Genomic DNA, 27332 nt, shown 5'->3' with positions numbered 1-27332 from the left:
GAAAGTCTGAGAGAAAAGCAGACTATGTTTCCTGCCACCTTTGCAGCATCCAAAGCTCCTCCTAGAAAGCAGCAACGCAGTAACACTGTAAGGGACATCTTGCAGAGCCTATATGGCCCTCTTCTTCTCTCTCAGCTTATAACTCAGAAAAGAACAGCAAGGCTCCAGGTAATATATAAGATTGGTCATGTGGGTGTGTCACAAGTCTGCCCCATGCTTTATGAAATTGGCTTATGAATATTCATAATTCAATGAAGCGTTAGGCAAAATGCGTCATGTGACAAAGTTACAATCTGCTGAATGTGTATATTCTATTTCTCTGCATGCATCTTTCTTGTATGTGGAGGCAGACATATGAAATATGCATTTTTTTTATGATTCTAGATGTACTAATGAGGGCTGTTTGGAATATTCCAGAGACATAATAGCCCAGTGCTCAAGACAAAGATTTGTAAATGGGTTTGTTTCTCCTCTAATCCCAAACTGTGGCTGGTCCTACAAATTAATGTGCCCAGGCCAGCTGATGCTGAAACCTGTTTTGGATCCAGTACTTTTCCACTCAAGGGCTACGTCTACACTAGCCAAAAACTTCGAAATGGCCATGCAAATGGACATTTCAAAGTTTACTAATGAAGTGCTGAAATACACATTCAGTGCCTCATTAGCATGCGGGTGGCCGCGGCACTTCGAAATTGACGCGGCTCGCCACAGCACGGCTCGTCCAGATGGGGCTCCTTTTCGAAAGGACCCCAGCGACTTCGAAGTCCCCTTATTCCTATGAGCAGACGGGAATAAGGGGACTTTGAAGTAGCCGGGGTCCTTTCGAAAAGGAGCCCCGTCTGAATGAGCTGCGCAGCTGCGAGCCACATTAATGTCAAAGTGCCGCGGCCACCCGCATGCTAATGAGGCGCTGAATATGTATTTCAGCGCTTCATTAGTAAACTTCGAAATGGCCATTTGCATGGCCATTTCGAAGTTTTTGGCTAGTGTAGACATGGCCATGGTGAGAATAAAATTGAACGGAACACAAAGAATTCCTCCTTGGGCACAAGGGTTATAAAGGAGGGAAACCAAGCCATAGGGATAGCTAAATGCCAGGAGATCCCTCACTTATCACCCAAGATGCCTGCTGGAAACATCTAAGACTGAACAGTAGGAAGGATTTGGTGCAGGTTAGGAGGCTGCCTCGCTTGCAAAAAAAGGCAAAAAAAAAAGATTATTAGAATTACCATTTTTAGGAGTAGCTGGTGTGTTTTGTTTATTTTGGCTAAGTAACTTACTTTGATCTGTTTTCACTTGCAAACACTTAAAACCAACTCTTTATACTTAATGAAACACTTAAGTTTATAATCAAACACAATGTAAATAATTGTTACCTGAGAGGGGAGAAACCCCTGTGCATCTCTCTTTTTTGTTGATAAAGGGGGCTGACTTTATGAGTTTTCCATGTGTAAAACTTTTATACAGTGTAAGATGGATTTATCTGGGCTTTTGGTCCTCTTTGGGACTGTGTTCCTGGATGCTGTCAACACCCTTTAGCTGAGCTGTAGCATTTCCAATACAGACTGACAATTATGCAGCACAGAGGTCCAAAAAAAAGGAAATAAGAACTGACAAATCAGATACATGCAAATGAAGGGGGGGGCGAGGGGGAGAAATACAAAGATCATTATGAATACCAAAGGAAGGGTAAAGTCCTTGTAACATGTGAGATAATTGCTCTCTCTATTGAGACCAAGTGTTAATATATAAAATTTAAGCATGAATTCCAGTTCACACATCTCCCTTTGTAATCTGCTGCTAAAGTCTCTTTGTTGTAGGATGCATATTCTCAAATTTTTAAGAGAATGGCCCACTCCATTGAAATGCTCACTGACAGCTTAATGTGTATTTAAGATTCCTAATGTCTGCTGTGTCCATTCATTCTTTGGAGAAGTGTTTGTCCAGTTTGCCCAATGTACATAGTAAAGGGGCATTGCTGGCACAGGATGGCATTTATAACATTGGTTGAGGTACAAGAGAATGAGCCCTTGATCTTGTAATTAACATAGTTCGGACCACTGGTGGAATATCCAGAATAAATATGTGGGCAAAGTTGGCAATGGGGTTTGTTGCAAGGAAAAGTTCCAGGACTAGTATCACTGTGGTATGGCCTGTGGTTGCTAGCAAGAATTTCCATTAGGTTAGGAGGCCTGTTCTCTCCTAAAGATAACCTCTTAGCCTAATGAAATAGAGATAGCAATTATCTCACGCATTACAAGGCCTGTATCCCTTCCTTTGGTATCGTAATGATCTCAGGCAAGACACTTAGTATCTCTCCTCCTCACCCCCGACTTCAGTTCCATCTATTTCATTGTTTGGGATCTCTGTGCTATATAACTGTCAGTCTGTACTGGAAATGCTATTGATCTGAAGAAGTGGATCTGTCCTGTAAAAGCTCATCACATAATACATTATATTTTTAGTCTTTTAAGTGCTACAAGATGGCTGGTTTGTTTTGTTAAAATACAAATTAACATGGCTACCTCTCTCTTACTATTTAGCTGAGGTGGTCCAGTGTCTGTGTTGCTCTGCTAGGAGGCTGCTAGCCCAACTCTGTGCCTTGACTTGGGGAGACCAGAACTTTAAACCTAGCAGGACAAGGTGATGGGTGCCCCAGATGGCAGGCAGGTGGGCTTAGTGACATGACCAGCGCAGCAGATGACAGTCATCAAGGGATCCCCATCATGCAATGTATCGCAGTCTGAGTGCTTATTTTCATTATTCGGTGTTCAAATACATTTACACTAAAAGCCACAAAAGCCAATCTAATGATTTGGATACTTACATACCATCAAATAGCAGTGTAGTCAAGTGTTTAGACTCAGAACACAGAGTTCTGTACCAGGGAGAGCATGGTTTTCTTAGGATGCAAATCACTGAGTCACTTGAGATCTCCTTAGTAACTTCAGGCTGACACTAAATTCCAGATCCTGGTTTGCAGCTGAACTTTCGCAAGCCAGTATTTTAGAAGTGATCTGAATCCTAGCGTACCCTGGGAACCTGCCAGAATGGCTTTAGTAATGACAGCAAACATTCAGAGGAAAGGCCTTGGCAAGTGACCCATATATTAATGGCTCTTCTCAATAGCCCTAGAAAGGTTACTGTAAGCCCTCAAGAGAGACAGCAGCAAGTTGAACTTTCAGTTCCACGTTTTTTTTTCTGAAAATATTGTGGAGACTTCAAATATACAAAGTCTTATTTTTAAAAAGTTACAGAAATCTGGTTGCTGCGGCTTTTATTACATTTCTCCTCTCTTTCACAATCTGGTGAGAGACTGGATAGAGTAAGTTCTGTTCCCTAAAGTTTCTTTTCATTTTCCCCTCTGTACCTGGGGGTGAGAGGGTACTGTAGGTTACTCCTGCAAATCACAGGTGATTGACAGCTGCATTTTGTTTATAGGAAGTGATAGCTTATATGGAAGTTATAACCACATCAACTTTATGCATCAGTTTAGGTCCATAAAATTAAAGCTCTCTGCTAGAAGCATTAGCAATATCATTATTAGTGACGACATGGAGAGGGCTTCACAAACCACAACCCAGCATAATGCTGGGGTACTGAATGGATTATTAAATAAAAAGGCATACATTAAACTATACACAGATAACATCAATATAATCACCATCTCTTCCTTTCATATACAGACCAAGTGGCAAGTCACACAGGCTGTATCTCACACATATGCTGGTCCTGTAGAATATATTTAGGCTCTGGCACTGGATTGGGGCTTTGGAAATCATAGTTCTGTTCCCAACTCTGCTGCTAGTTTCATATGTGATTTTTGCATAACTCACTTAATCAGTTTCAGCCTGATCCTCCGTCTATTGAAGTAAGTGGGAATGAGCTCTGGACCAGGCACTAAAGAGAAGCGGTAGATACTTCAAAAATTAACATTTGTCAGGGCTGGTCATTTCCTGCTCCTTCCCCTTTCCAAGGTGTTCCAATTCTCCTCTCCAAGGCTGGGTCTAAACTAGAGAGTTTTGAGAACAACTAGAAGTCCTGTGGCACCTTACAGACTAACAGATATTTTGGAGCATAAGTTTTCAGGGGCAAAGACCCGCTTCATCAGATGCATCTCATGAAGCGGGTCTTTGCCCATGAAAACTTATGGTCCAAAATATCTGTTAGTCTATAAGGGGCCACAGGACTTCTAGTTGTTCTCAAAGATACAGATTAACATGGCTACCTCTCTGACACTAGAGAGTTTTGTCGACAGAAGGGCCCCTCTGTCAACATAACTCAGGGAGCATCTACACGCTTAAAGCATTCTATCAACAAAGTCTCGACAGAACTCTGCATTTTCCTCGACAGCATTATCCCTCAAAAATTTGAGGCATAACAATCTGCCTACACAGTACTTTCAACAACGTACTGTAGACAATGTAGGGTGCATCCACACTAGCCAGCTACTTCGAAGTAGCTGGAACAATGTCGAAATAGTATACGTCGCATCTACACGTGCCGTGAGCTATTTCGATGTCAAAATTGATGTTAAGCGGCAAGATGTCGAAATTGCTATTCCTATCCGAAGATGGGAATAGCGCCCTACTTCGATGTTGAACATTGAAGTAGGGCATGTGTAGATGATCCACGTCCCACTACATAGAAATAGCAGGGTACTCCATGGCAGCCATCAGCTGAAGGGTTGAGAGACGCTCTGTCCAGCCCCTGTGGGGCTCTACGGTCGCCGCGTGCAGCAGCCCTTAGCCCAGGGCTTCTGGCTGCTGCTGCATCTGGGGATCCATCCTGCATGCACGGGGTCTGCAACCGGTTGTCGGCTCTGTGGGTCTCGTTCCATGCAGGCCAAGAGTGTCTGGGAGGGGCCCTTTAAGGGAGTGGCTTGGGGCTTTGCTAGCCCCTTATTTCGACAGGGAGCGCTTGTTTGTGTGGACGCTCCGCATTTCCTTCCAGGGAGACTCCTTTTGACGTTCTCCGTCGCTACTTTGATGTTGAACGTCGATGGCACCAGTCCTGGAAGATGTGTAGACAATATGCATCAAAGTAGCCTATTTCAATGTTCTTACATTGAAATAGGCTACTTCGACATAGTGTGCTAGTGTAGACGTAGACGTACTGTCGACAATACAGTATAGACACTTCTGTTGACAGAGAGGACTTCTGGTTGCCAGGCAGCCCTCTTGGCAGAACTGCCATCCCGCTTTCTGGAACCAGGGGGCAGTGCAGTCTCACAGTTCTCTGTTGACAGAGCAAGTTGTGTGTAGATGTAATCTGTTGGCTGAGATTCTGTCGAGATTACCATGTCGACTGTCTTGTGTAGGCATAGCCCAAGACATTAACACCCCACAGCCATCCAATGATTTCTTCAGCTCCTCTTACTGGCTATAACAGTTAGGGCATTCGATCAGAAAACATAAACAATACTGTTGTTTAGGTTACCCATCCTTGCACGTTAACAAGATCTGCAGAGTGTGTACTCAAAAGGAGAATTTCCTTCAGACAATTTACAAACAAATCATGAGCCCAGATCTGTTGACAAAAGCTGTTCCTTCAACCATTATAAATAAGGAACATATGTATGACACTTTTGATCTACTCATGGAGAGCAGAGGCCAGGGACCTATGCACGAACATAATTGGTGTGCACAGCTAACTCAACCAGTTCTACTCAGGAGATGTTCTTTGACCCGGTTTGGCTCAAGGATTGCATGTGAGTGGCTGACAAGGAGTACACCCTGCCAGGGCCAGCAAAGGGTTTTTGGAGAACTATGACTTTGGCCTTGCCCATTCAATATAGAGAAAAATGAGAAGTCTAGAATGAAATTTTACTTTGACTTACTTGCAACTCAAAATGAATGCTGTGAAATATAGAAATATTTTATTGATTTTTCCTACTTTTCATTAATCCTAATGCAATTAGCATAAACTGCCCAGCAGCTGATACTTTTAAGTTTTAATTGTTTTGAGTTGTGCACAGCATTTCTGGTCAGCAGGATAGACAGTTGCATTTCAAGTGCCAAAGGAGCTGATTTTTGGGAAGCTATGAAAACCATTATTCCTCTTTACCAATTGAAGTCTGTTTGTGAGTTGTAAGCCTTTTGCTCTGAGCCTGTGATTTGTGTAAATCTTCTGAATTTTTATTTGAATGTTTTTGCAAACTGGGCAATAAGTAGAGAACAATGATAGTAAAACAGAATACTATTTATGTTAAACTAAAGGATAAATGAAGCAAAATGATTAATAAAAATGGTTAAATGCAGAGTAAATAATGTATAAAAGACTACTGGATAATTTTTGTTAAAGCCAATTTTAAAGGTGAATTCTTCCCCTTATCACAAGGCAGTGTATGTATATTTAACAATTAAATATGGTACAGGACCATTCTTCCTGATGCGGTTGTATAGTGCCAGGCAGGATAGGCCCTGACTGAAGCCTTTGGGGACTGTCACAGAATAATATCCATCTAGCACGCTGGCTAGTTAACTTTAAAGCTCCTATTTCTTCTTCACAGAGCAGCTAGCAAAGAGTTAAAAGAAAACCTCTGGAATGTTGTGTTTAGAAACAATTCCAATGGCATAACATAAATGATACGGGTTTATTTTTTTAACTCCTTTTTTGTTATTCTCCTCACTAAGGGCATCTTAGGCGAAATAGATGATTTCAACAGTTTATCCACTTCTGTTGCCCTTTTTTTTTTTTGGTCATTTCTTTGCAACAGCTGAACTACTTTTAGGCTTTCAAACATGGCTTCTCATCTACCGCAATGCGAAGCACTCTTTTGTACAAGGGGTTCATCACCCCACTTGAGAAAAAAATCCATCAAAAAAATCATACCACTCAGCTTGCAGTCTCATAAATTGGTCTCTGAAGGTCAAAGGAAGTTGAACTACAAATGAGGAATACGCAACATGACCAGAAGAATGCACGAGCAAGCAAGAAACATCCTCTTTCCATTCAAGCATCTTGAGTAATTTTTAAGCTATTGTAATATACCTAACCAGGCATATGAGGGCAAACCACTGCTATATGGTATGTCTATGTGGGGATAAAAACCCCACAGCTGGCCTGCAGCAGCTGATTTGAACTTGGGGTCTGGAGATGAAATAAAATCACTTGCAGGCTGGAGCCAAGCTCTGAGATCCTGTGAGGATGGAGAGTATCCTGCTCCACACTGAGTTAGCCTGAACTACACAGTCAGATAACTTCAAAAAACAACAAAGTCCTGTGGCACCTGATAGACTAACAGACATTTTGGAGCATAAGCTTTCGTGGGCAAAGACCTACTTTGTCAGATAACTGTGCCAGTATGCCACTCTGGGAATGTCTGGCTAAGGCCCTGTCTACATAGGATATTTTTCATTGATGCAGACACACTTTCACAACCCCCACCCCACGCCAGTAGATGAGCTGCACTGGCATAGCATGGCTTCATGAAGTGTTTGCCTTGATGGGACTACAGCAACATAGTCACTCTGCTGAAAAATTCTTTAAGCAGCATATAAACAAGAACATACTCGATAAACTAAAACGTGCTACAGAAGAGTGGATGGTCTCTCACTTTTTCTCTCTCTCTCTGGTACCCTACCAGCTCTTAGCTTCCAAAGAAATAAGAAAGGAAGTGAGTGTGGGTATTTTAATAGAAAGCTGCTCCTTCACATCTTTCTTCATCCTAGCATGAGGGAGTCTCTAAGTATTAAAATGGCATCTAATTATAAAATAAGTATTTTCATTATTAAACAAAAACTTCATATAGGAAATAAACTGCAGTTCTCCAGGAAGCAAACAGAAATATAAGATCACTAACTGATAGATGATGATCTCAGGCAAGACAATTCATATCTCTTCCCTCACCCCCTGCTTCAGTTCCATGTATCTGATTTGTCAGTTTTTATTTCATTTTTTGGACCTCTGTGCTATATAACTGGGTCTGGACTGGAAATGCTATTGATCTGAAGAAATGGGTCTGTTCCACAAAATGTCATCACCTAATAAATTATTTTGTTAGTCTTTAAAGTGCCACATGACTGCTGCTTTGCTTTGATATATGGCTGCTGGGTTGATAAAACTGTTACCAGCATTCATTTAATTACCTCAGTTTACGTATAAATCAAAGGTAAGGTTGGCACGAAGTTCTGAGTTTGTGTTTAGATTCATGTTCAGGTCAGCACAATGGCCCAACTCTAAAGCTTTGGGTTAAGGCCAATTTGTTGCTTTGACTAGGTTAGAGTTGGACCATACTTGTAAGTTCCATCTAAATTTTGGACTAGCTCATGAACGTCAGGGCCCTTTCAACCTTGTTCCTCTGAGTCAGGGCAGGTCTACACTACAGGGGAAGGTCACATTGGCTACGTCTACACATGCACCCAACTTCGAAATAGCTTATTTCGATGTTGCGACATCGAAATAGGCTATTTCGATGAATAACGTCTACACGTCCTCCAGGGCTGGCAACGTCGATGTTCAACTTCGACGTTGCTCAGCCCAACATCGAAATAGGCACAGCGAGGGAACGTCTACACGCCAAAGTAGCACACATCGAAATAAGGGAGCCAGGCACAGCTGCAGACAGGGTCACGGGGCGGACTCAACAGCAAGTCGCTCCCTTAAAGGGCCCCTTCCAGACACACTTTCATTAAACAGTGCAAGATACACAGAGCCAACAACTAGTTGCAGACCCTGTATATGCAGCACGGACCCCCAGCTGCAGCAGCAGCAGCCAGAAGCCCTGGGCTAAGGGCTGCTGCCCACGGTGACCACAGAGCCCCGCAAGGGCTGGAGAGAGAGTATCTCTCAACCCCCCAGCTGATGGCCGCCATGGAGGACCCCGCTATTTCGATGTTGCGGGACGCGGATCGTCTACACGTCCCTACTTCGATGTTGAACGTCGAAGTAGGGCGCTATTCCCATCCCCTCATGGGGTTAGCGACTTCGACGTCTCGCCGCCTAACGTCGATTTCAACTTCGAAATAGCGCCCAACACGTGTAGACGTGACGGGCGCAATTTCGAAGTTACTGCCGCTACTTCGAAGTAGCGTGCACGTGTAGACGCAGCTATTAAGGCACTATAGTTCTGCTATGTTAATTATGTAACTAAAGTAGACAAACCATAATTCGGGCTTCCATGCTGCCTCCACTAAAGGAGATTGCACAAGCTGTACACTTCCCTTATTCTCAACAGGGGACCGGAGCATTGCGGTCGATGGGAGCGCACTGTAAATTCAATTTAGCATATCCCCACTAGGTGCACACTAAATTGAGCTCCGGAAGATCAACCATGGCAGGGTTAATGTTCCCTGTGGCGCAGATGTACCCTCAGTTAAAGTTAGAAGTATCATCAGTTCAGGAAATGAGGGGGTCAGGTGACCTGTGAGCTGGGACTTTAGTTCAGCATTATTGTTATTTGTTTCCCCCTCTTTTGCATAGTCAAAGATTGTATTGCTCCTCCTCCCTGCTGGATTTCTGCCATGAGTTTAAATATATATCTCTGACCCCTGATGCTTTTGTTTTAACAAAGAATTATAAGTCTGCATAAAGGAAATACAACCAAAATCCTGCTGATAATAGGAAACCTCTCTGACTTCCTTCTAATTATCTTTGTCATTCAGTTTCACATCAAGCAAGTCTGGGATTCACAGCAAAAATAAACTGAGTATTCCCATGCCAAGAGACCAAGTATGTGGCCCTTTCAACCTTGTTCCTCTGAGTCAGAGTGGCCAAACACGTAAAGGGAAGTGAATCTGACCCTACATCTGTGGAGTCATAATGATAGATAGGATCGTCAGTCTTCTTATCCATTAATGGTAGTTAGTACATCAGTGTAATAAACACAAAACAGATTTGTGTCTCAAGCCTTGCAGTTGGCTTATAGCAGTCAGGGCAATGACTACAGTCCAGATCATCAGCTGGTATAAACTGACATACGACTCTTGAAATCTATTCTGGTCCCTTCACCTGCGCTTATGTGATTGGCCCAAAGCCAGATGTTAAGTGAAGCACATTGGTTAGGCGAAAAAAGAAAGTGGCACAATTCTTACCTTGTCCCACTCATCTGGTTGGAATGAAAACAAGGCATTAGCTGCATTTATCAAGGGTTAAAGTATCATCACCCCGCTAAAGGGTACCCTTCCCAGTTCCCAAGTTTACTTACATTTACACTGATGAGCCAATACTGAGCTGTGCAATTTTAATCTTTAAATTGAAAAGGATATCTTGCCAGGTGACTAGCTTCAGGTGACTCTGAGTCAGTGGTGACCTCCAGTTCTTACTATTTTACAGCAGTTTTTATTATCTGCTTGCAATCAGCAGATAGTCACGGTCCACTGTTTAATGGTCAGCTGTGGTTTTGCTTGGCTTACTTGGCAGAAATATCAAAAATTGAATTATTTGCCTCCAAAAGTGATCTCTCCAGAGCAGGGTTGAAGCACACTCTGTGATGAGTTTGGGAAACAGCACTGATCAAATATCTATTAATACCTAACCTACAGGAAAGTTGTAACATATTAAGGCTCCTGTTTGGACTTGGTACAAGAAGTCTCAGCATTGGGTTTTTGGCAAAAAGTAAACACACACACACTCTTTCTTCTTACTTACTTCATTTAAAAGTACAAATCAAAAATAGTGATGTTAGACAAATTCCACAGTATTGTCCCTTCACAGTTGCCAAACAGCACATTGCAATGCAGAACAGGGAGAACTATAATTTCCCTACTTCATTTTATTATTTCACCTTCACTTCTTGGTTGTCCTTGAGCTAAATTTAGTCTTTTCAGTTTTATTTATTTGTTTAACCCAAAGTTACCTTTGTGTGTCAAGGGACTATCATAGCATTGTCCCAAGTTGTTCTTAACAGCTTTTTTTAAGTTGAAAAAATATGGCTTTAAAAAAATATCCCTTGTCAATTCATGGTGATTCCACAAACTTTTACCAAATCTCACACTATGAAACACAATTTGCTCATAGCCCCCCTCTCCCTGCTCAAAGACAGCACTGAACCACCCAACCCCTGCAAAAAAGCTGTGATGTTAGCACAGTGCAGTGATAATGACTTTGCATTCACATATAGCTAAAGGCCAATGTAATTTACAAATATCAGATATATATGAATCAATTCACTCGTCACTGAAGTGGAACACAGCAACTGTCAAACAGCATACAGTAAGGTTATGGAACAGCTTGGAGTGGGAAATGAAGATAAACTATACTGTTGTTTCAGTGGAATGAAGTTAACACAAAGTCATTCCTCCAAACTGGCCCAACACACTTTCCAATCAATCAGAACCTCTTGTGCCCCCGGCAAAGACAAATGCAGTTGCATTTAGCATATGCACAAGGTGTCTTAGGTGGCACATGACCAGGATTCATCACTAAATTAACCCTACAGTGATCCTAAATCATTTAGGAACAGATATGGTACAAATTTTCATAGGCCTACTAAAGTCAATAGATCAAAATTTGAAATTACACCATTTGAGGATATGTCCAAAAACAGTGCAGGGTGGACAGCTAGATGGCAAAACCCAGTCAGTTCTCTTCAAAACAACAGTGATTTTTGCAGCAAGACATCAGTTCTACAAACAGCCAAAATACCAGGGGCCTCTTATGTACATAACTAGTGCAAAGCTCCTTACAGAAAGAGAAAAGATTTATGGTGCAGCTTCTCTGTGGATTTACCTCTTATCACACCAGTATTATGTTTAAGCACATTTTTAGCAGGAAAAGGTCTGCATCAAAGTGGAAGAGTGGGGGGGAAGCAGATTTCAAGAGCACTGAACATTAAACAGCTCATCTTTGTGATTTTCAGCTGAGTTACACCAGAGGTGAATTTGTTTCCCCAATGTTATTATCCTTTTGATAAACCTAACTAGAGCAGGTTGAAACTGATTTTTATGTAAAAAATAGGGTTACATCTTCCACAAAAACTTTGACAGTTTCTCATCTCCCCAATCAACTGTACAACTAACACAAAAAACCTCAAAGAAAACTAACCTTCTAAAAGAAATTTAACCGTAATGTCCATAGGTTCAACATGCATAACTGAGGCCACATTTCCAAGACAATCAGTCCTACTGTGCTGAGCTCTTTTGAAAAATCTTCATGGCACTGTTTGTAGTGTTGACATACTAAAGTCTTTCCACTGATTTAGACAGAATTCCAAGAGTGGCATAGGTCTAGACTACACTAAAGCTACGTCTACACTAGAGAGATTGGTGACAAAATGCCAGTTTTGTTGACAAAACTTACAGAGTGTCCACACTAAAAATACATTCCCTCAATAGTAAATTGACAGAATGAGGCAGTTTTGGCGAAAGCCTTCTGCCTCTCCCCCACGAGGCAGAACGCTTTCGACAAAAAGGCCATGTGGACGCTCCAGGGAGCATTTTATTGACAGCAAGGGCTTCCAGGTCACTGGGCAGCCCTGTCTTCTGTGCCTCCAAGTAGTTCTTCTGTCGAGAGAGCAAACAGGCAGTCCAGCTGCGTTCTGTTGACAGGCAGATTGCTTTTTCGATCCGCTTTGCTTTCTGGCCATAATCTGTTGACAAAAGCTTTTTCAGAAGATATCTTCCAACAGTAACTTCTGTCGACAGGTAGCTCTAATGTAGACATAGCCTAAGCATTTGATTCACTTAACATAGGTATTAGCAAACACAGGAAGAGACACATTTTAAGCCACAATCTGAGAGAGACCTATTGTTGGCAATAGCTGTTGGCAACAGGTTAATTAGATAACACAAATGGATCTTTAAAGACTTTCTGAGTCTGAAGCTTTTCACATTAACTTTTTGGAATTCTACTAATATCACAAATTTATTGTAACATGCAGCTGTTTTTATTCAAAATACCACAAAATAAAGACTCAGAATGAAATTAGACAGGGCTAAACCAAGATGGTGACTAATGCAGGTGTAATTTAAGACCACAAAAATTGAGGTTCCTCTTACAGAATTTCCAGATGTTTCACCCACCAAACACTAGTCCTCTCTGGCTGGGTCTACAATACAGAGTTTTGTCAACAGAAGTTACTGTCAGGACGTATTTCCCTTTGTTGACAGAACACGTCCACACCTAATATGGGCTCCCCCTACTGACACCCTCTGTCAGCAGAGAGCAGCCAGACTGCCCAATCCTCTGTCGACAGAACAGCCAGCCAGAATTCCTGCAAACAGGGCTGCCCGGTGAACTGAAAGCCCCCTCTGTCAACAGAGGGGCCTCCCCGAGTGTCAATTTTTTTTTTTTGGTTGATAAAATCTGTCGACAGAGATATTAGGCCTCATGCAGGAGTGACTTAACTCTCCAGAGAAACTGCTGCATTCTGTCAATAGTTTCTCAACAGATTGCATTTGTAGCATGGACGCTCCCTGAATGTTGTCAACAAAACCCCAGCTTTGTTGACATACCTCTGTAGTACAGACACAGCCTTTGTTCCCAAAATTCTATGGCCAGTTCTTATAGAGTGGGTTTGCCTTAAAGATCCAATTCGTCTATACGACAGCAAAAAGTTTAGGAGTGTAGTCAGCTCTGGCCTTTTTCTTTTATAAAACTGGTCATTCATAGCCACGTACTGTAGAAATAAACACAGAAGTACATATATCTTTTAGAGTCACACACTACTATGGAAAGCGCTTTTCCTCTCTATTGATAAAGTCCGTCCTAGTTAAAAAGCAGATCCAAGTTTGAGAGACCTTCAGATTCACTGTTGGAGACTCTATGAGTCCCAGAGACTCCATACTAACATAGAGGGACTGATTATGTTAAGAGAGGGGAAACACCTACTGAGAGAAAGCGACATTTAGAGAACTCAGCAGATTTGAACCCTACCTCACAACTATCAGTTTACGCTTGCTGCCATCGCAGTCTTATCAAGCCTCATTCTGAGGCAAACAGGGCAGTGCAGTGAATGAAGAGAATTCTAGAGGGCTGAAGTCCCAGGTCTGAATGGAACCATCAAGTCCTTTCTGAAGAAACTGGCAGGCCTAGAAGTATGAGTAAGGGAAGTATATCCAGCAACCACCCACACAGTAGCTGGCTGTCACCAAGAGGGCTTGGTCCCTCTTCAGTTAAAATGCGTCTGAGTATTTGCCACCTTCTGCCAAACTATTCACAGTGAAGACAGACTGCTTGTGACTGCCGTGCTCTTGCTGTCTCTCCCTGCTAAACAACAGGCTATTAAATAACCAAACATCTCAGCTCTACTAGTAATCTTACTATTACCGCATTGTAAAATAGTGGTGTTTATGATGGAGCGGCTGCTGCCTGGACAAAACCTGCGTTCTGTGAACGCAGGCAGGCAGGCAGGCAGGCACATGCGTATTTCATATGGTGCATTGCAAACTGCCTGGAATAGAAAGCAGCTGGAGGAAAATGGCTACAGAGAAATGGTTCTCTGGGGCACCATCTCTCGATTTGTTTTGTTTATAGAAGGAATGAGATTTTTATCTCTGCTCAAAATATAAAGCACTGCCATGGCACAGAGCTCACTGTTTGGTGATGCTCTCACTCAGGAACATAAACAAGGCAAAAGGGGAGGAAAGAGGTGTCTGTGCAGAACGCCTAAAAATGTCAAAGTTAAATAGAAAATGGTCCTGCAGAGGAAAAGCCTTATTGCCAAGCCCTTAAAGCAATTCTGTCTCCTTAAGAGGCAGTGACCGTGTTTTGGTTACACACCCAATCACTAAACACAGAGGAGATGATGGTATAGTGGACAAAGCATGAAGTTTACCACAAATCCCTCGTCCCGCAGGTTTGAATCCCAACAACAGGAGCAACTGAGACTTTAGATGGTATGGAGCCCTGGATTATTTGACCATCATGTGCATATAATATAACCAACAGTTCCCACTACAGCACTGCTCCAGGGGAAGACCAGAGTCTTCTCCCTTCTTTGTGACTCTCGTCCAAGATCTCACCTTCTCTCTCTCTGCCGGGGGCAGAGTTCTGTTTTGAAAGCATCAGCCAATCATTTTGCCAGATGCCAGTCATAATTACCATAGCTACATTAAATTCCTGGAAAAGGAGTCACACAAACAACACTACCCCTTCCCCCATTTAATTTCAGAATAGCTGTAGATATTTTCCCCTGAATTACTCCGTGTTTACTTTCAAACAGTTGTACCTCTGTCTCTAAGAGTCTGGATCCTATAGGCCTCTTGAGAAAATGTGTGGTTACCATAAAACCTAGGTCAGTTACAATTCCCCAAGACATCCACAGAACCATGTAACAATCTAGAACAAACTGTATTGCACTGCTCTTTTCAAAAGCTACCAGTACACAAAACGACTGCTTCCATTTTGTTTACAGGTTGAACCTCTCTAGTCTGGCACCCTCAGAACCCAACCAGTGCCAGATGAGAGAATTTGCCAGACCACAGAAGGTCAATAATGTCTAGCAGCATTACCAACACTTCCACTGCTTACTGGGCTCTCAGAAGACACTTGGGGTAATTTACTGCTAGACAACAGCACAGAACACTGAGACCCTGGACTGGTGGTGGCTGCAAACAAACTTTATGTGACCATGGGAAACTTGGCCACATCCTGCTAACTAAAATCATGACAGATTATGGATGTTGTTGGATAAGAGTTCCATATTAGAGAGGTTCAACCTGTAGTACAAAATTTATATTGTGATCAAATTGCCTAAGCAGGTTCCTGACAATTTGTCACTTTCCTTTTCTATGAATGCCTTAGGATAACTAATTAAAGAGACAATGTTTTTATAGTGCTCTGACAGTAGATAGACATAAGGTTGCAAGTTACTGTCAATATATGCTTTTAGTTCAAGATTTGTCAAAGGAACCCAAGAAAGTTAGGCATGCAAATCCTTTTGAAATGCAATGGGAGATGGGTATCCAATTCAGTTACCTGAGAGTTAAAAATTGTGATTTTTCATTCTGCTCTGCATTACTAATTCTAGTTCACTGACCCTTGCACTAACATGAAAGTATAGGGGTCACAAACACAGCTGAGGGGCAAGACCCTTCACGGATACCCAATTAAAAACCATAAATAGAGATACATTGTGTAAAATTAAACCTGGACACAAGAATGGCCATAGTGTGTCAGACCAAAGGTCTATCTAGCTCAATAGCCTGTCTTTTACAGTGGTCAATGCCAGGGGCCTCCGGTGGAATTAACAGAATCGGTAATTGAGTGAGCCATCCCCTGTCGCCCATTCCCATAATTGTTACAGCTTAATACCAACCTTTCAGGCCACATCTTAATAACTGAAGTCCTCCTTGCTCTCTGCAAACTTTAAGAAGTATATATGAAGATATTCCCCAAGAAGAGGAGAAAGGGCCCCAGCATCCTTGGCCATAGGTCCTCCTCTTGACCACTTTCTGTAGCATGCTATGGGCCTGCATTGGCTGCTGCTCCTCCATCCCTTGCATGTCCCAAATGGGTAAACCTCTAGATAAAGATCTGTACCTTGTTACATCTCTCTCAAAAGAGCATTTTTTTGAAAAAAACTTTCAGATAAGAAGTGCCACACGTGTGGGCTGTATCAGACTGCAGCTTCTGCCAGTTGTCCATTGCTTCCCCCAAATCCAGCCAGTGTTCCCTGTAAGCAGAGTGCTTGGGTGGCCACCCAGGAGAGATTCGGGTTCCGCCCAGCGGAACAGTGGAGTGCCCACAGCCAGCAGCATGTGTTTCTATTAGTGGTGCACTTCTGCATATGCCTCTGTGCACATAAAATTTATTCCACACAGGGATGGAAAAGAAATGGCGGGAATATTGCATCCAGCCACAGGAGTCACTCTCCCACCCTCAGTCAGATTCTTCCTTCTGTCCCCCCTCCTCCACAAAAGTTTTTTGATTCTCCCCCAGTGATCAGTGCCCCCACTGCTCTTCCCAGCCATCTACGTCCTCACCCCATTCAAAAATAATCATCCTTTGTCACTACTCAACAAGCATCTTTAGCCTCAATAAACTCCATTATCTGCCATGATTTTAGTTAGCTGGATGTGCACTCATCATGGGCGTGGCCGTGTCTCCTGTGGTCCCATAAAGCTTGTTTCCAGACACCAGTCCTGGTTCTCAGTGTTCTGTGCTATTATTTAGCCGTAATTCAGTAAGGTGCTGAATTTGTTGTATTCAAAACTGCAAGAGTCATCAAGTCTTAATTTCATACAATCTGCAAACCAAAATTTAGAAAAAAACCACTATCCATTTACAGTCAGGCAAGAAAGAGATTTCTTCCATTAGCATTTTTACACTGTCCCAGGAATGAAGGGTTTTTTTGTTTTTTTTTATATGCTTCCATCAGAAGTTTTAAAAAGTGTTGAGATTTTAAATTTCTCTTCTCTCTCTTCCTTTCCTTTGGCTGATCATATTTTATTGAACTTATCCAATTCCTATAGCAACTTTCTCTGAGACGTGTAGAAACTTTGAACATGATACGACCTCTCTATCCTGAGGTAACTCCCTTCTTGAGACAGTAATTTCTCTAGGTTGTCAACAGGTGCAACTCATACTTTGCCTTTTAAACTGAACAAAAGCACCCAGATACAGTCACAAATCTGCTATGCATCCCTTAGCTCACAATCAGATATAGCACAGGACTTGTGGGATATACAATGGGACTTGTGCAATACAGCACTACTCTAACACAAAATAAAACAGCGAGTCTCAATACAATTCCTGTGGAAGCAGGTCCACATTTCAAAACCATGAGTCTGAGAAGAGTAGTTAGGCCCTGAATGGATATGGAGCCTAAAGGCAAGAGGGCGGTGCACAGATAGGCCTTTCAGCTAATGAGGCCTAATTTGGGAAGCTGGCCCTGCCCATATAACATCTACATTCAGTGGGCAAATACAGTGTAGTGCTGTATGACAGTGCCCAGTCTTTTTGATCTAGTACCTTTCACACAGCATTACAGTTTTAAACAATCATAACATTAAAATACAATTCTTTTTTATCCTTCTTTTAGATTACACATTACTGGAGCGGAGTAAAAAGAAAAACACTTTTGGTTTATATTTTGCAAGGCACTGGCATCCGGGTTTTGGTTTTGCAAAACTAGGACTTGGATTTGAGTCCGGCTCATTAAGCCTATGTAAGGGCTTGGCACTTATTTTTTTCAGGGACTGTATCCAAACCCCAGATGTTAAAGGGGTTGAAATTAAAATCTGAAACCAAGCTATCCCATAGTCTGAGTGTTCTAAATTGATCTATTAGAGATGGATTTCAGCTGTGCACTCTGATCCAAATCTAGAGGCCATGATTAAAGTGATGATCCAACTCTAAACTTTATCCAACTCCTTAAATTCAGGGCAGAGAGAGTATAAAAGAATTATTCTAGTTCCAATTCTTCTCTAATTTAATATACACACTGTAAGATCATTGAAGCAAGAATTTATTTTTAATTGCATGTGATAATGGTATTTAGGCCAGATCAGTGCCTGTAGGCATTATATGAGCAATAAACAAACTATTCTGCATGTAAAATTGGTATCTTTGGAACGATTTGGCTTTGCAGCACCAGACAAGGACATTGTAACTCTTTAATAATGAGTGAAAACATGCAGTGAGGAACGTGTATGTGTGTGTCTCTCTCACACACACACACTCATCTCCCCTTTAACTTCCAATTTTCTAAAAATTAGATTTGTTTAGACAAGCAGTTGAAAATCCAGTTTGAACACATGCACCAGAAAGCTGTGACAGCTTCTTTATAACATAAAGCTTATGGTACATTAAACTTTAAAAGAAAAGATGAGCTCCTACTTTCATTTTATTAACAGCTTCACAGATAGAGAAAGCCACAAAAGAATGTTTGCACCCACCGCCAAGCATGGAAGACCTGACTCAGCATCTAGTTAAAATGAAAATGAATAATCATTCTTTGCACAGCTATACTATAGCATCTTTCACCATAGCATATCAAAGTGTTCTGCAGATACTAATTAAGCCTTTGAGATATTATTATCTCCATTTTGAAGATGAGGAAACTCAGCCATAGAAAGGTTAAATGAATAGACTGCTAGTCTCCATCCTGGGAGTTAGAAGAGGAAAGTCTGCTTGGGGGAACTTTTCAGAAAAATTACTATGATTAATTATTTGGGCCTTTGTTCTAGATCAGGACCCTATTCTGGTAGGTGTTGTGCAAACACAGAACAAAAGACAGCAGTTTATCATGGGACCCAGTTTGCTTGTCAGAGAAATTCAGGGATAGGCTGATTTTTCAGAAGGGCTCAACATCCAGCAGCTATCTGTGACCACAGACTTCAGCACCCAGCACGTTAAATTACTCTGAAAATGTGGTCAAATTGGTCCTTTTTTACTTTGTAAAAGTTAACTGTAAAGATTTAATTGGTTTAAAAACACAAGTTGCTAAATGAAGGACAAAAAGAATAACAAATGATAGCCCCTATAACTGTTACCCATTTAATTAAAAAAGCAAAGAGTGCTTTCTTAATGAGATAAAGGTTTAACATTAGATCTGTGCATTTCAGGAACTGTGTTAAAAATGAGACTGCAGGGAATATGTACCAGGTGCGGGGAGAGTTAACTTTCAAAGGGTCCTAACTCAGTGAAACCTAAAACAATTTTTTTCAGAAGCCTCAGGGCACCTCCCCTCATTGCAAGTTACTTCCATACATCAGCTGTTACAGCAAAAACCACCAGACATTGGTGAGGTCATCTGTCCTTTAATTCTAGACAGTCACCACCATGTGCTGATGGTGCCAATCCATCGTGGCCCTACCTCCCTTACAGCCACTCCACTTCAGCTTCATTCCACCTGCCTCCATCCTTTCCTAATTCTTCCCCAGTCTCTTCTCTCCTCCCCAGCTGCTTGTTTACTGAGTCCCCCAACAAACCCTCCAAAAACTGTTCTGAAGAAGTTGTAGAACTAACATGATATTGCCAGTTTACATGCACTTTGCTTGTATTTTATATCTCTGCTTCACAGGCACTGATTTTTGGTTTTGCTCTCCACTAACCTCACACACACCCAACCCCGGAGTGAGCAGCATGCAGAGGCCTCAGGGGGAGCAGTCTGAGCGGGACAGGGTAAGCAGGGGCAGGGCCACTGTCCAGGTGCCCCTATTTTGGTGGATGTTTGAGCCCCAGACCACCCACAAAGTCAGCCCTATGCTTCGTCTGCCTCTTCACCCCACTATCTCTTTATATTGTTTATTTAGATTTAAGCCTTTTGAGGCAGGGTCTGTGTCTCAGGCTGGCTCTACATTTAAATGTTAGGTGGACATCACTATGTTGGCTGGGGCCATGAAACAACCCCCAATCCTGAATAAAATAGTAACGCTGAACTAATCCCCAAGGTAGACACAGAACGGCTTCCATCAACATAGAACTCCACCTCCACAAAAGACAATAGCTAGCAGTGATGGAAAATCCCCTTCCGTGGGTGTAGGCTGTGTCAATGTTATGAGGCTGGGCCAGTGTAACTACAATGACATATACTTACTCACTGTTTGGAGACTGCCTAGTACAATGGGTCCTGACCCTCACTCAGCCGTAGGTATTACTATAATGTACATAAGGCATTTCTGCGGAACAGATGTTTAAGACATATTGCAATCATTTCCCAGTCTTTACATGCAAAATAGCTAAACCATTTTTCACTCAAAATTCAAAAATAAGTAAATACACAACCTTCAAGCAGAGGCAAAGCCTGAAAAACGAGGATTTCAGAAAGGCACAAGTTAAACCTCTCTCATCTCTCAACATCTGTAATTCAACATGATTTTAGTTAGCACTTATCCTGGGTGTGGCCAAGTTTCCTGAGGTCCCATAAAGTTTGTTTCCAGCCACCAGCCCTGGCTCTCAGTGTTCTGTGCTGTTATTTAGTGTAATTTACCCCATACGGCTTCCCAGAGCCCAGAAAGCAGTGGAAGTGTTGCTAATGCTTCTAGACAACACTGACCTTCCATGAGCCAGCAAATTCTCACGTTCAGCACCATTTAGGTCCCAAGGGTGCCGGACAAGAGAGGTTCAACCTGTATAAGCAAATGAAACTGAAGGGAGGTGAGGTTAGAATGGAAACATTCATGGAATCTTAACTACCTAATTGCTCCTGCCATCAGAGCCACGTGCAGTGACGCCAACAAAGGAGCTTCACAATGGCATATGCAGCAAAAATACAGCAAGTAAACGTTCTCTAGATTTACTGACAAATTTCTATTAAAAACTATTGTGAGCAGTTCCCACGGATGGCAGGGTGCCCTAGCGGCTAGGCCCCCTTGCCAGGGCTTAGGGGCCCAGAGTGTGGGTCTTCAGCCCACACGCTAGAGGCTGAAGGATAAGTTCGGGGCATGGCCACAAGAATCTAGCTTCCCCTCCGTGGGGGAGGGGTTCGCTACCTGGGGGGGGCATCTCCTTTTGTTCCTGGAGAAGGGTTCAGAGGCTCTGCCCTCCAGCAGCTGACCAGGTGGCAGCTCTGGCTCAGGCCCTGCTTGCCTCAGAGTCAACTCCTGCCTCTTGCCTGGTCAGCCCTGAACTGGGCTAGCTTCCTCGCTTTTATGCTCCTCCAGGCCTGACACTGGCTGCAGGTGAACCAGGGTGAGGCTGATCAGGCAAACAGGCTCTGTTTAACCCCTGCCCTGCCTGGCCTTCCTCTCACACCCTTACAACCATATGTGTATTATTTTAAAAAAATTCCCCGTTTGCAAGGTTTCAGCCCTGAAGGAGTTTTTAGTAACACATGACAGAGCTCACAACTTGTAAATAGCAGTTAGTTTGGGAAAGATTGATAAGCTTCTAACAGCAGCGTATGCCATTTCTCTTCTTAAGGTCGCAGATAGATATCAGGCTACTAACCCTATTGTTTGAAGTGTTACATTTCACTGACATAAGCAACAAATGGGTGGTGAAAATTTATGTTCACTAGGTGAACTTTCACCAGATACTACAGATCGTTTTAAACAGCATGAATTAATCTGCGAGCCTGATCCTGCACCCCAACTCAGGCAAAATTCCCATGGAAGTCAATGGGAGTTTTGCTTTCATAATGATCACAGGCCAGGTCAGGGCTTTTGAGCCACAATCCACACAGAACATTTTGTGTGCTGCAACGAGAATCCTCAGCAATTAATCAGGACCTCAAAAACATTCTACAGAACAGATGGGTGGTCTGTCACTTTTCAAAGGAGCTTTGGGTCAATTATTATTTTAAACCAAAGTGGATCACCGACATACCTAGTTAATACATGCAGCCAAACCAGCAAGGGGCCAGCCTCACTCCCTTTGAAGTCAGCAGGAGTTTTCTCCCACCTCCCTACTTACTTAAATAAAAATGGACAAAGCACTAAGAGATTGAAGAAACAAGGCACATGCAGGCAAGCATATCTCATTGACACACCTATAGAAAAGTCTGTAGTACCCTACAGTGTTATTACAGTGTTCTATCTTCAGCTTTGCTGGTGGTCTAAAGACTGTGTTTAGCTTAGATCTCCTTACATTTTTTGTGCAATCTCTTCCTTGGAGGCACAGAAACAAAGAACAATGGTTGATGATGAGGAGATGGGGAAAGGAAGAGGGAAATGGGAAGGATCTGAGACACAGCTCTAATAAAAACAGAAATGGCAAGTAAACTATTGACAAATTTACCTAATAGATACTAAGCACACATAGGCAAGGTTCTCTGTCCACTGCAACCCAGTTCTTTTCTACTTTATAAGCTTCCTTCCCCATCTCCTCCTATGTTTATGATGAGGTTGACAGGCTACTATACACTCAATGTGAGAAATAAATAAAACAAGCATGGGAACTCAACAGTGTTTACAGAGACAATAGGTTTGAGCTGAAAAGCCAAGAATGGAGCATGTGTAAGATCAGGACAGATAAAGGTCCATGGAGACTCTGCAAATGACACTATACTTCTTTCCTTTTCAAATCCGCCCCCTTCAAAATGCCACTCCTGAAAACATCTTGGAGATGAAACCAGGAGGTATTAATAGAAATTTTATAGGGTTTTGCAGAAATTACTCTAAAAATGCCTACAGATTTTAATAGGGACTTAAACAAACAAACAAACAAAACACTACAGAGAAGACAAAATTCTCTCACAAATTTGACAAGAGTTTCTACTGAATTCCTATTTTATTCTTTTAATCTCTTTATCTGCCTCCACTCCAGCCTCCTAAAATGAACCACTAAGATATTATGACTGAGATGATACATTGGTGCTGAATTCCTGATGGAAAAATCTACTACTGGAGCTCATTTTTTGGTTAGCTTGTATTGCATAGGTCTCATGTCAGTACAAATTCACTTACCAATAGAGTAACACTAGGAGGATCACCAGCAGACCCAGTGTTACTGTTGTTCCATTGATTTCCACGAAGGAAAATTTCAAGAGATCTGCAAGTTCCATTTTCCTTCACTACACAACGCTGGTCTTAAGGTTGATGGGGAAGTCTCCTCAATAACAGAACCTTCCACAGTTACATGAATGACTGTCTGTACTGAAACAGGAACCAAGAGCGCCAAGCATGTCAAATCAACTCTAAAGTCAACTTTTCCTGTTCTCATGCTGCACCCTCTGAGAGAGAGGCAGAAGTTAAGGGCTTCCTGTGTACTGGGATGAAGCAACTCCTTTTCCCCTTGATGACTGTCGCATCAATAAATATTTACATAGCTGCTAGCTGAAACATAAGAGCTGGCGCATACGTTTGCAGCAAGAAAGAATAGATCACATGTATGTGGAACAGGCTTTGGGGATGGGGCGGGGCAGGGGGAGAATCTCTCAATAAAGTCACTCTGTCCAGTAATTGAAACTAAAAGCAGAAAATTTCTCTCTCTGAAATTGAAAAGTTCCTTCAAAATGAGAAAAATCTGGCAGCATATTGCTGATGCCCTGTGGGAAAGCTGTTCAATAAACAGTGCCGCAAATGGGCTGTCCACAGGAGAGCTACAATGCTACAAGCATCCTCCACCATCCATTGTTCCCGTTCATTTTTTTCCATCCATATGTGGAATAAATTTTGTTATGTGCCATGAGGTATGTGTGGACATGCACCACCAGTTGAAACACATGTTGCCAGCTGTGGGCACTCTGCTATCAGCTGTGCAGCCCCTGAATCTCTCCTGGGTGGCCACCCATGCTCTCAGCTTACAGGGAACACTGTCCATGTTCCTCTAATATGACTCAATCATCTCAAGAAGCAAAAGGGTGATTCTGCTTCCATGTCAGTTCATTTCTTGGGATCTCAGATTAGACAGGAAGCAAGGTTGAAACTAGGGGGCACACACCTATAATGGTCCCACAACTCCTTACAGATAAGCTATTAGACGCTAGCAAACCACAAATGGTCTGAGCCACAGTTAAAAATGACTTTCAAATCAGAGACATCCTTACCCAGGACATTTGTGGTCCCTAGGACACTCCATAGGATCATAGGGCTGGAAGGGACCTCAGGAGGTCCTCTAGTCCAGCCCCCTGCTTCAAGCAGGATCAACCCCCACCAAGTCGTCCCAGCCAGGACCTTGTCAAGCCAGGACTTTAAAAACCTCTAGGGATGGAGAATCCATCACCTCTCTAGGCAACGCATTCCAACGCTTCACCACCCACCTGGAGAACTAGTTTTTCCTAATATCCAACCTACACCTCTCCCTCTTCAACTTCAGACCATTACTCCTTGTTCTGCCATCTGACACCACTGAGAACAGTTTCTCTCCATCCTCTTTAGAGCTCCCCTTCAGGAAGCTGAAGGCTGCTATTAAATCACCTGTAAGCCTTCTCTTCTGTAAACTAAACAAGTCCAAATCGCTCAGCTTCTGCTCTTGGTCTTGTGTGCCAGCCCCTTAATCATTTTTGTTGCCCTCTGCTGAACCTGCTCCACCACATCCACATCCTTTTTATACTGAGGGGGGCCCAAAACGGGACACAATATTCCAGATATGGCCTCACCAGTACCGCAAAGAGGGGAACAACAACTTCTCTAGATCTGCTCAAAAATGCTCTTCCTAATGCACCCTACTATGCCATTAGCCTTCTTGGCTACAAGGGCACACTGTTTACTCATATCCAGCCTTTCATTCACCACAACCCCTAGGTCACTTTCCGCTGCACTGCTGCTAAGCCAGTCAGTCCCCTGCCTATAACAATGCTTGGGATGCTTCCACCCCAGGTGCAGGACTCTACACTTTTCCTTGTTGAACCACATCAGATTTCTTTTGGACCAATCCTCCAATTTACCCAGGTTACTCTGGATTCTACCCTCCAACATATCTACCTCTCCCCTAGCTTTGTGTCATCTGCAAACTTGCTGCGGGTGCAATCCAGTTCCTCATCCAGGTCATAAATAAAGATGTTGAATAACACTGGCCCCAGAACTAAGCCTCGCGGCACTCCGCTTGAAACCAACCACCATCCAGATATTGAGCCATTGATCACTACCCGTTGGGCCCTACCGTCAAGCCAGCTTTCTATCCGTTTTATAATCCAAGAATCCAATCCATATTTCCTTAACTTATAGGCAAGAATGTTGTGGGAGACTGTACCAAAAGCTTTGCTGAAGTCAAGGCGTGTCACATCCACTGACTTCCCCATGTCCACAGAGCCTGCTACCTTGTCATAGAAGCTAATCAGATTGGTCAGGCAGGACTTGCCCTTGGCAAATCGATGCTGGCTATTTTTGATCACTTTCCCCTCTTCCAAGTGTTCCAAAATGGATTCCTTTATGATTTCCTCCATTATTTTCCCAGGGGTTGAGGTAAGGCTGATGGGTCTATAGTTCCCTGGATTGTTCTTCTTTTCTTTTTTAAAGATGGGCACCACGTTTGCCTTTTTCCAGTCATCTGGGATCTCTCCCAATCTCCAAGAGTCTTCAAGGATAATGGCCAAAGGATCGGCAATGACATGTGCCAATTCCTTCAGTACCCTTGGGTGCATTAAATCCAGACCCATGGATTTGTGTACATCTAGTTTTTCTAGATAGCTCAGAACTTGTTCCTTCCCCACAGATGGCTGCCATCCACCTTCCCATACTGCATGGTCTAGCACCGTAGTGTGGGAGTTGACTTTGTCCATGAAGACTGAGGCAAAAACAGCATTGAGTACTTCAGCTTTTTTTGCATCATCTGTCACTAGGTTACATCTCTCATCCAGTAATGATCCCACACCTTCTCTGATAACCCACTTATTGTTAACATGCCCGTAGAAACCCTTCTTGTTACCCTTCATATCCCTTGCCAGCTGCGGTTCCAATTGTGGTTTTGCTTTCCTGATTACTCCCCACCATTCTCCAGCTGCATGTCTATACACCTCCTTAGTCAACTATCCACGCTTCCATTTCTTGTATGCATCCTTTTTGAGTTTAAGCTGACTGTGGTTTAAGCCCAGGTTTCCACCCACTTCTATTTCTCTTACTAGCTCTTCCCTGTTTGTGAGCAGCAAGTCAAGTTGTGAATGGCCTCTGGCTACATCAGCACTTGTACAAGGAAGTTATCCCCAGTATTCTCCAAAAACTTCCTGGGTCTGTGTGCTGCTGTATTGGTCTCTCAACAAATGCCCAGATGATTAAAGTCTCCCATGAGAACCAGGGCCTATGACTTGGAAGCTTCACTTAGCTGTCTCAAGAAATCCTCATCTACCTTATCTTCCTGATCTGGCGGTCTATAGCAGACACCAACTACAACATCATTTCTGTTACTTCTGTCTCTAAGTTTAACCCAAAGACACTCAACTGGATTTTCTCCCTTCTTATACTGCAGCTCTGAGCAATCCTACTGCTCCCTCACATAGAGCCCAACTCCTCCTCCTTTTCTCCCGTCTGTCCTTCCCGAACAGTTTATAAACTTCCATGACCATGTTCCAGTTATGTGAATCATCCCACCAAATCTCTGTCATTCCAACCACCTCATACTTCTTTTACTGTGCCAGGGCCTCTAATTCTTCCCGTTTGTTCCCTAGACTTCTGGCATTTGTGAACAAGTACCTTAGAGAAGTGGCTGATTGGCCCACTTTCTCACCTTCACCCAGGAAACCCACTTGATTTTTCCCTCCTCCCTCCCCACTTACCTCAGGGCTTGTGTCACCTTCCCCCGACGAACCTAGTTTAAAGCCGTCCTCACTAGGTTTGCAAGGCTGCTCACAAAGATGCTCTTTCTGCTCTTTGTTAGGTGGATCCCATCTCTTCCCAGCAATCCCTGTTCACGAAAGAGAATCCCATGGTCAAAGAAACCAAATCCTTCTCTGCTACACCACCGATGCAACCATGCATTTACCTCTGCAATTCGACGATCCCTACCTAGGCCCCTCCTTCCGCAGGGATGATAGACGAGAACACCACTTGTGCTCCCTATTCCTTGTTCTTCCTTCCTAGGGTTACGTAATCCTCCGTGATCTTGTCAAAGTTGCTCTTGGCTGTATCTTT

The 27332-nt window shown here is 42.8% G+C and overlaps 1 protein-coding gene across 1 annotated transcript in view; it reads right to left on the bottom strand.

The window, feature by feature from the left end:
- TBXAS1 (thromboxane A synthase 1) overlaps window positions 1-23329 on the bottom strand; it is a 353481-nt gene extending 330152 nt beyond the window's left edge. The window contains exon 1 of the mRNA XM_074983822.1: window positions 23232-23329. Within this exon, the coding sequence (XP_074839923.1) occupies window positions 23232-23329 (98 nt within the window). The remainder of the gene's footprint in view (window positions 1-23231) is intronic.
- Window positions 23330-27332: the final 4003 nt, after the last annotated feature.

The sequence above is a fragment of the Carettochelys insculpta genome, chromosome 1, assembly GCF_033958435.1.
Source record: "Carettochelys insculpta isolate YL-2023 chromosome 1, ASM3395843v1, whole genome shotgun sequence".
Lineage (NCBI taxonomy): Eukaryota > Metazoa > Chordata > Testudines > Carettochelyidae > Carettochelys > Carettochelys insculpta.
The sequence above is the reverse complement of the archived record's forward strand: the minus strand, read 5'-3'. Positions and strand labels throughout refer to the sequence as shown.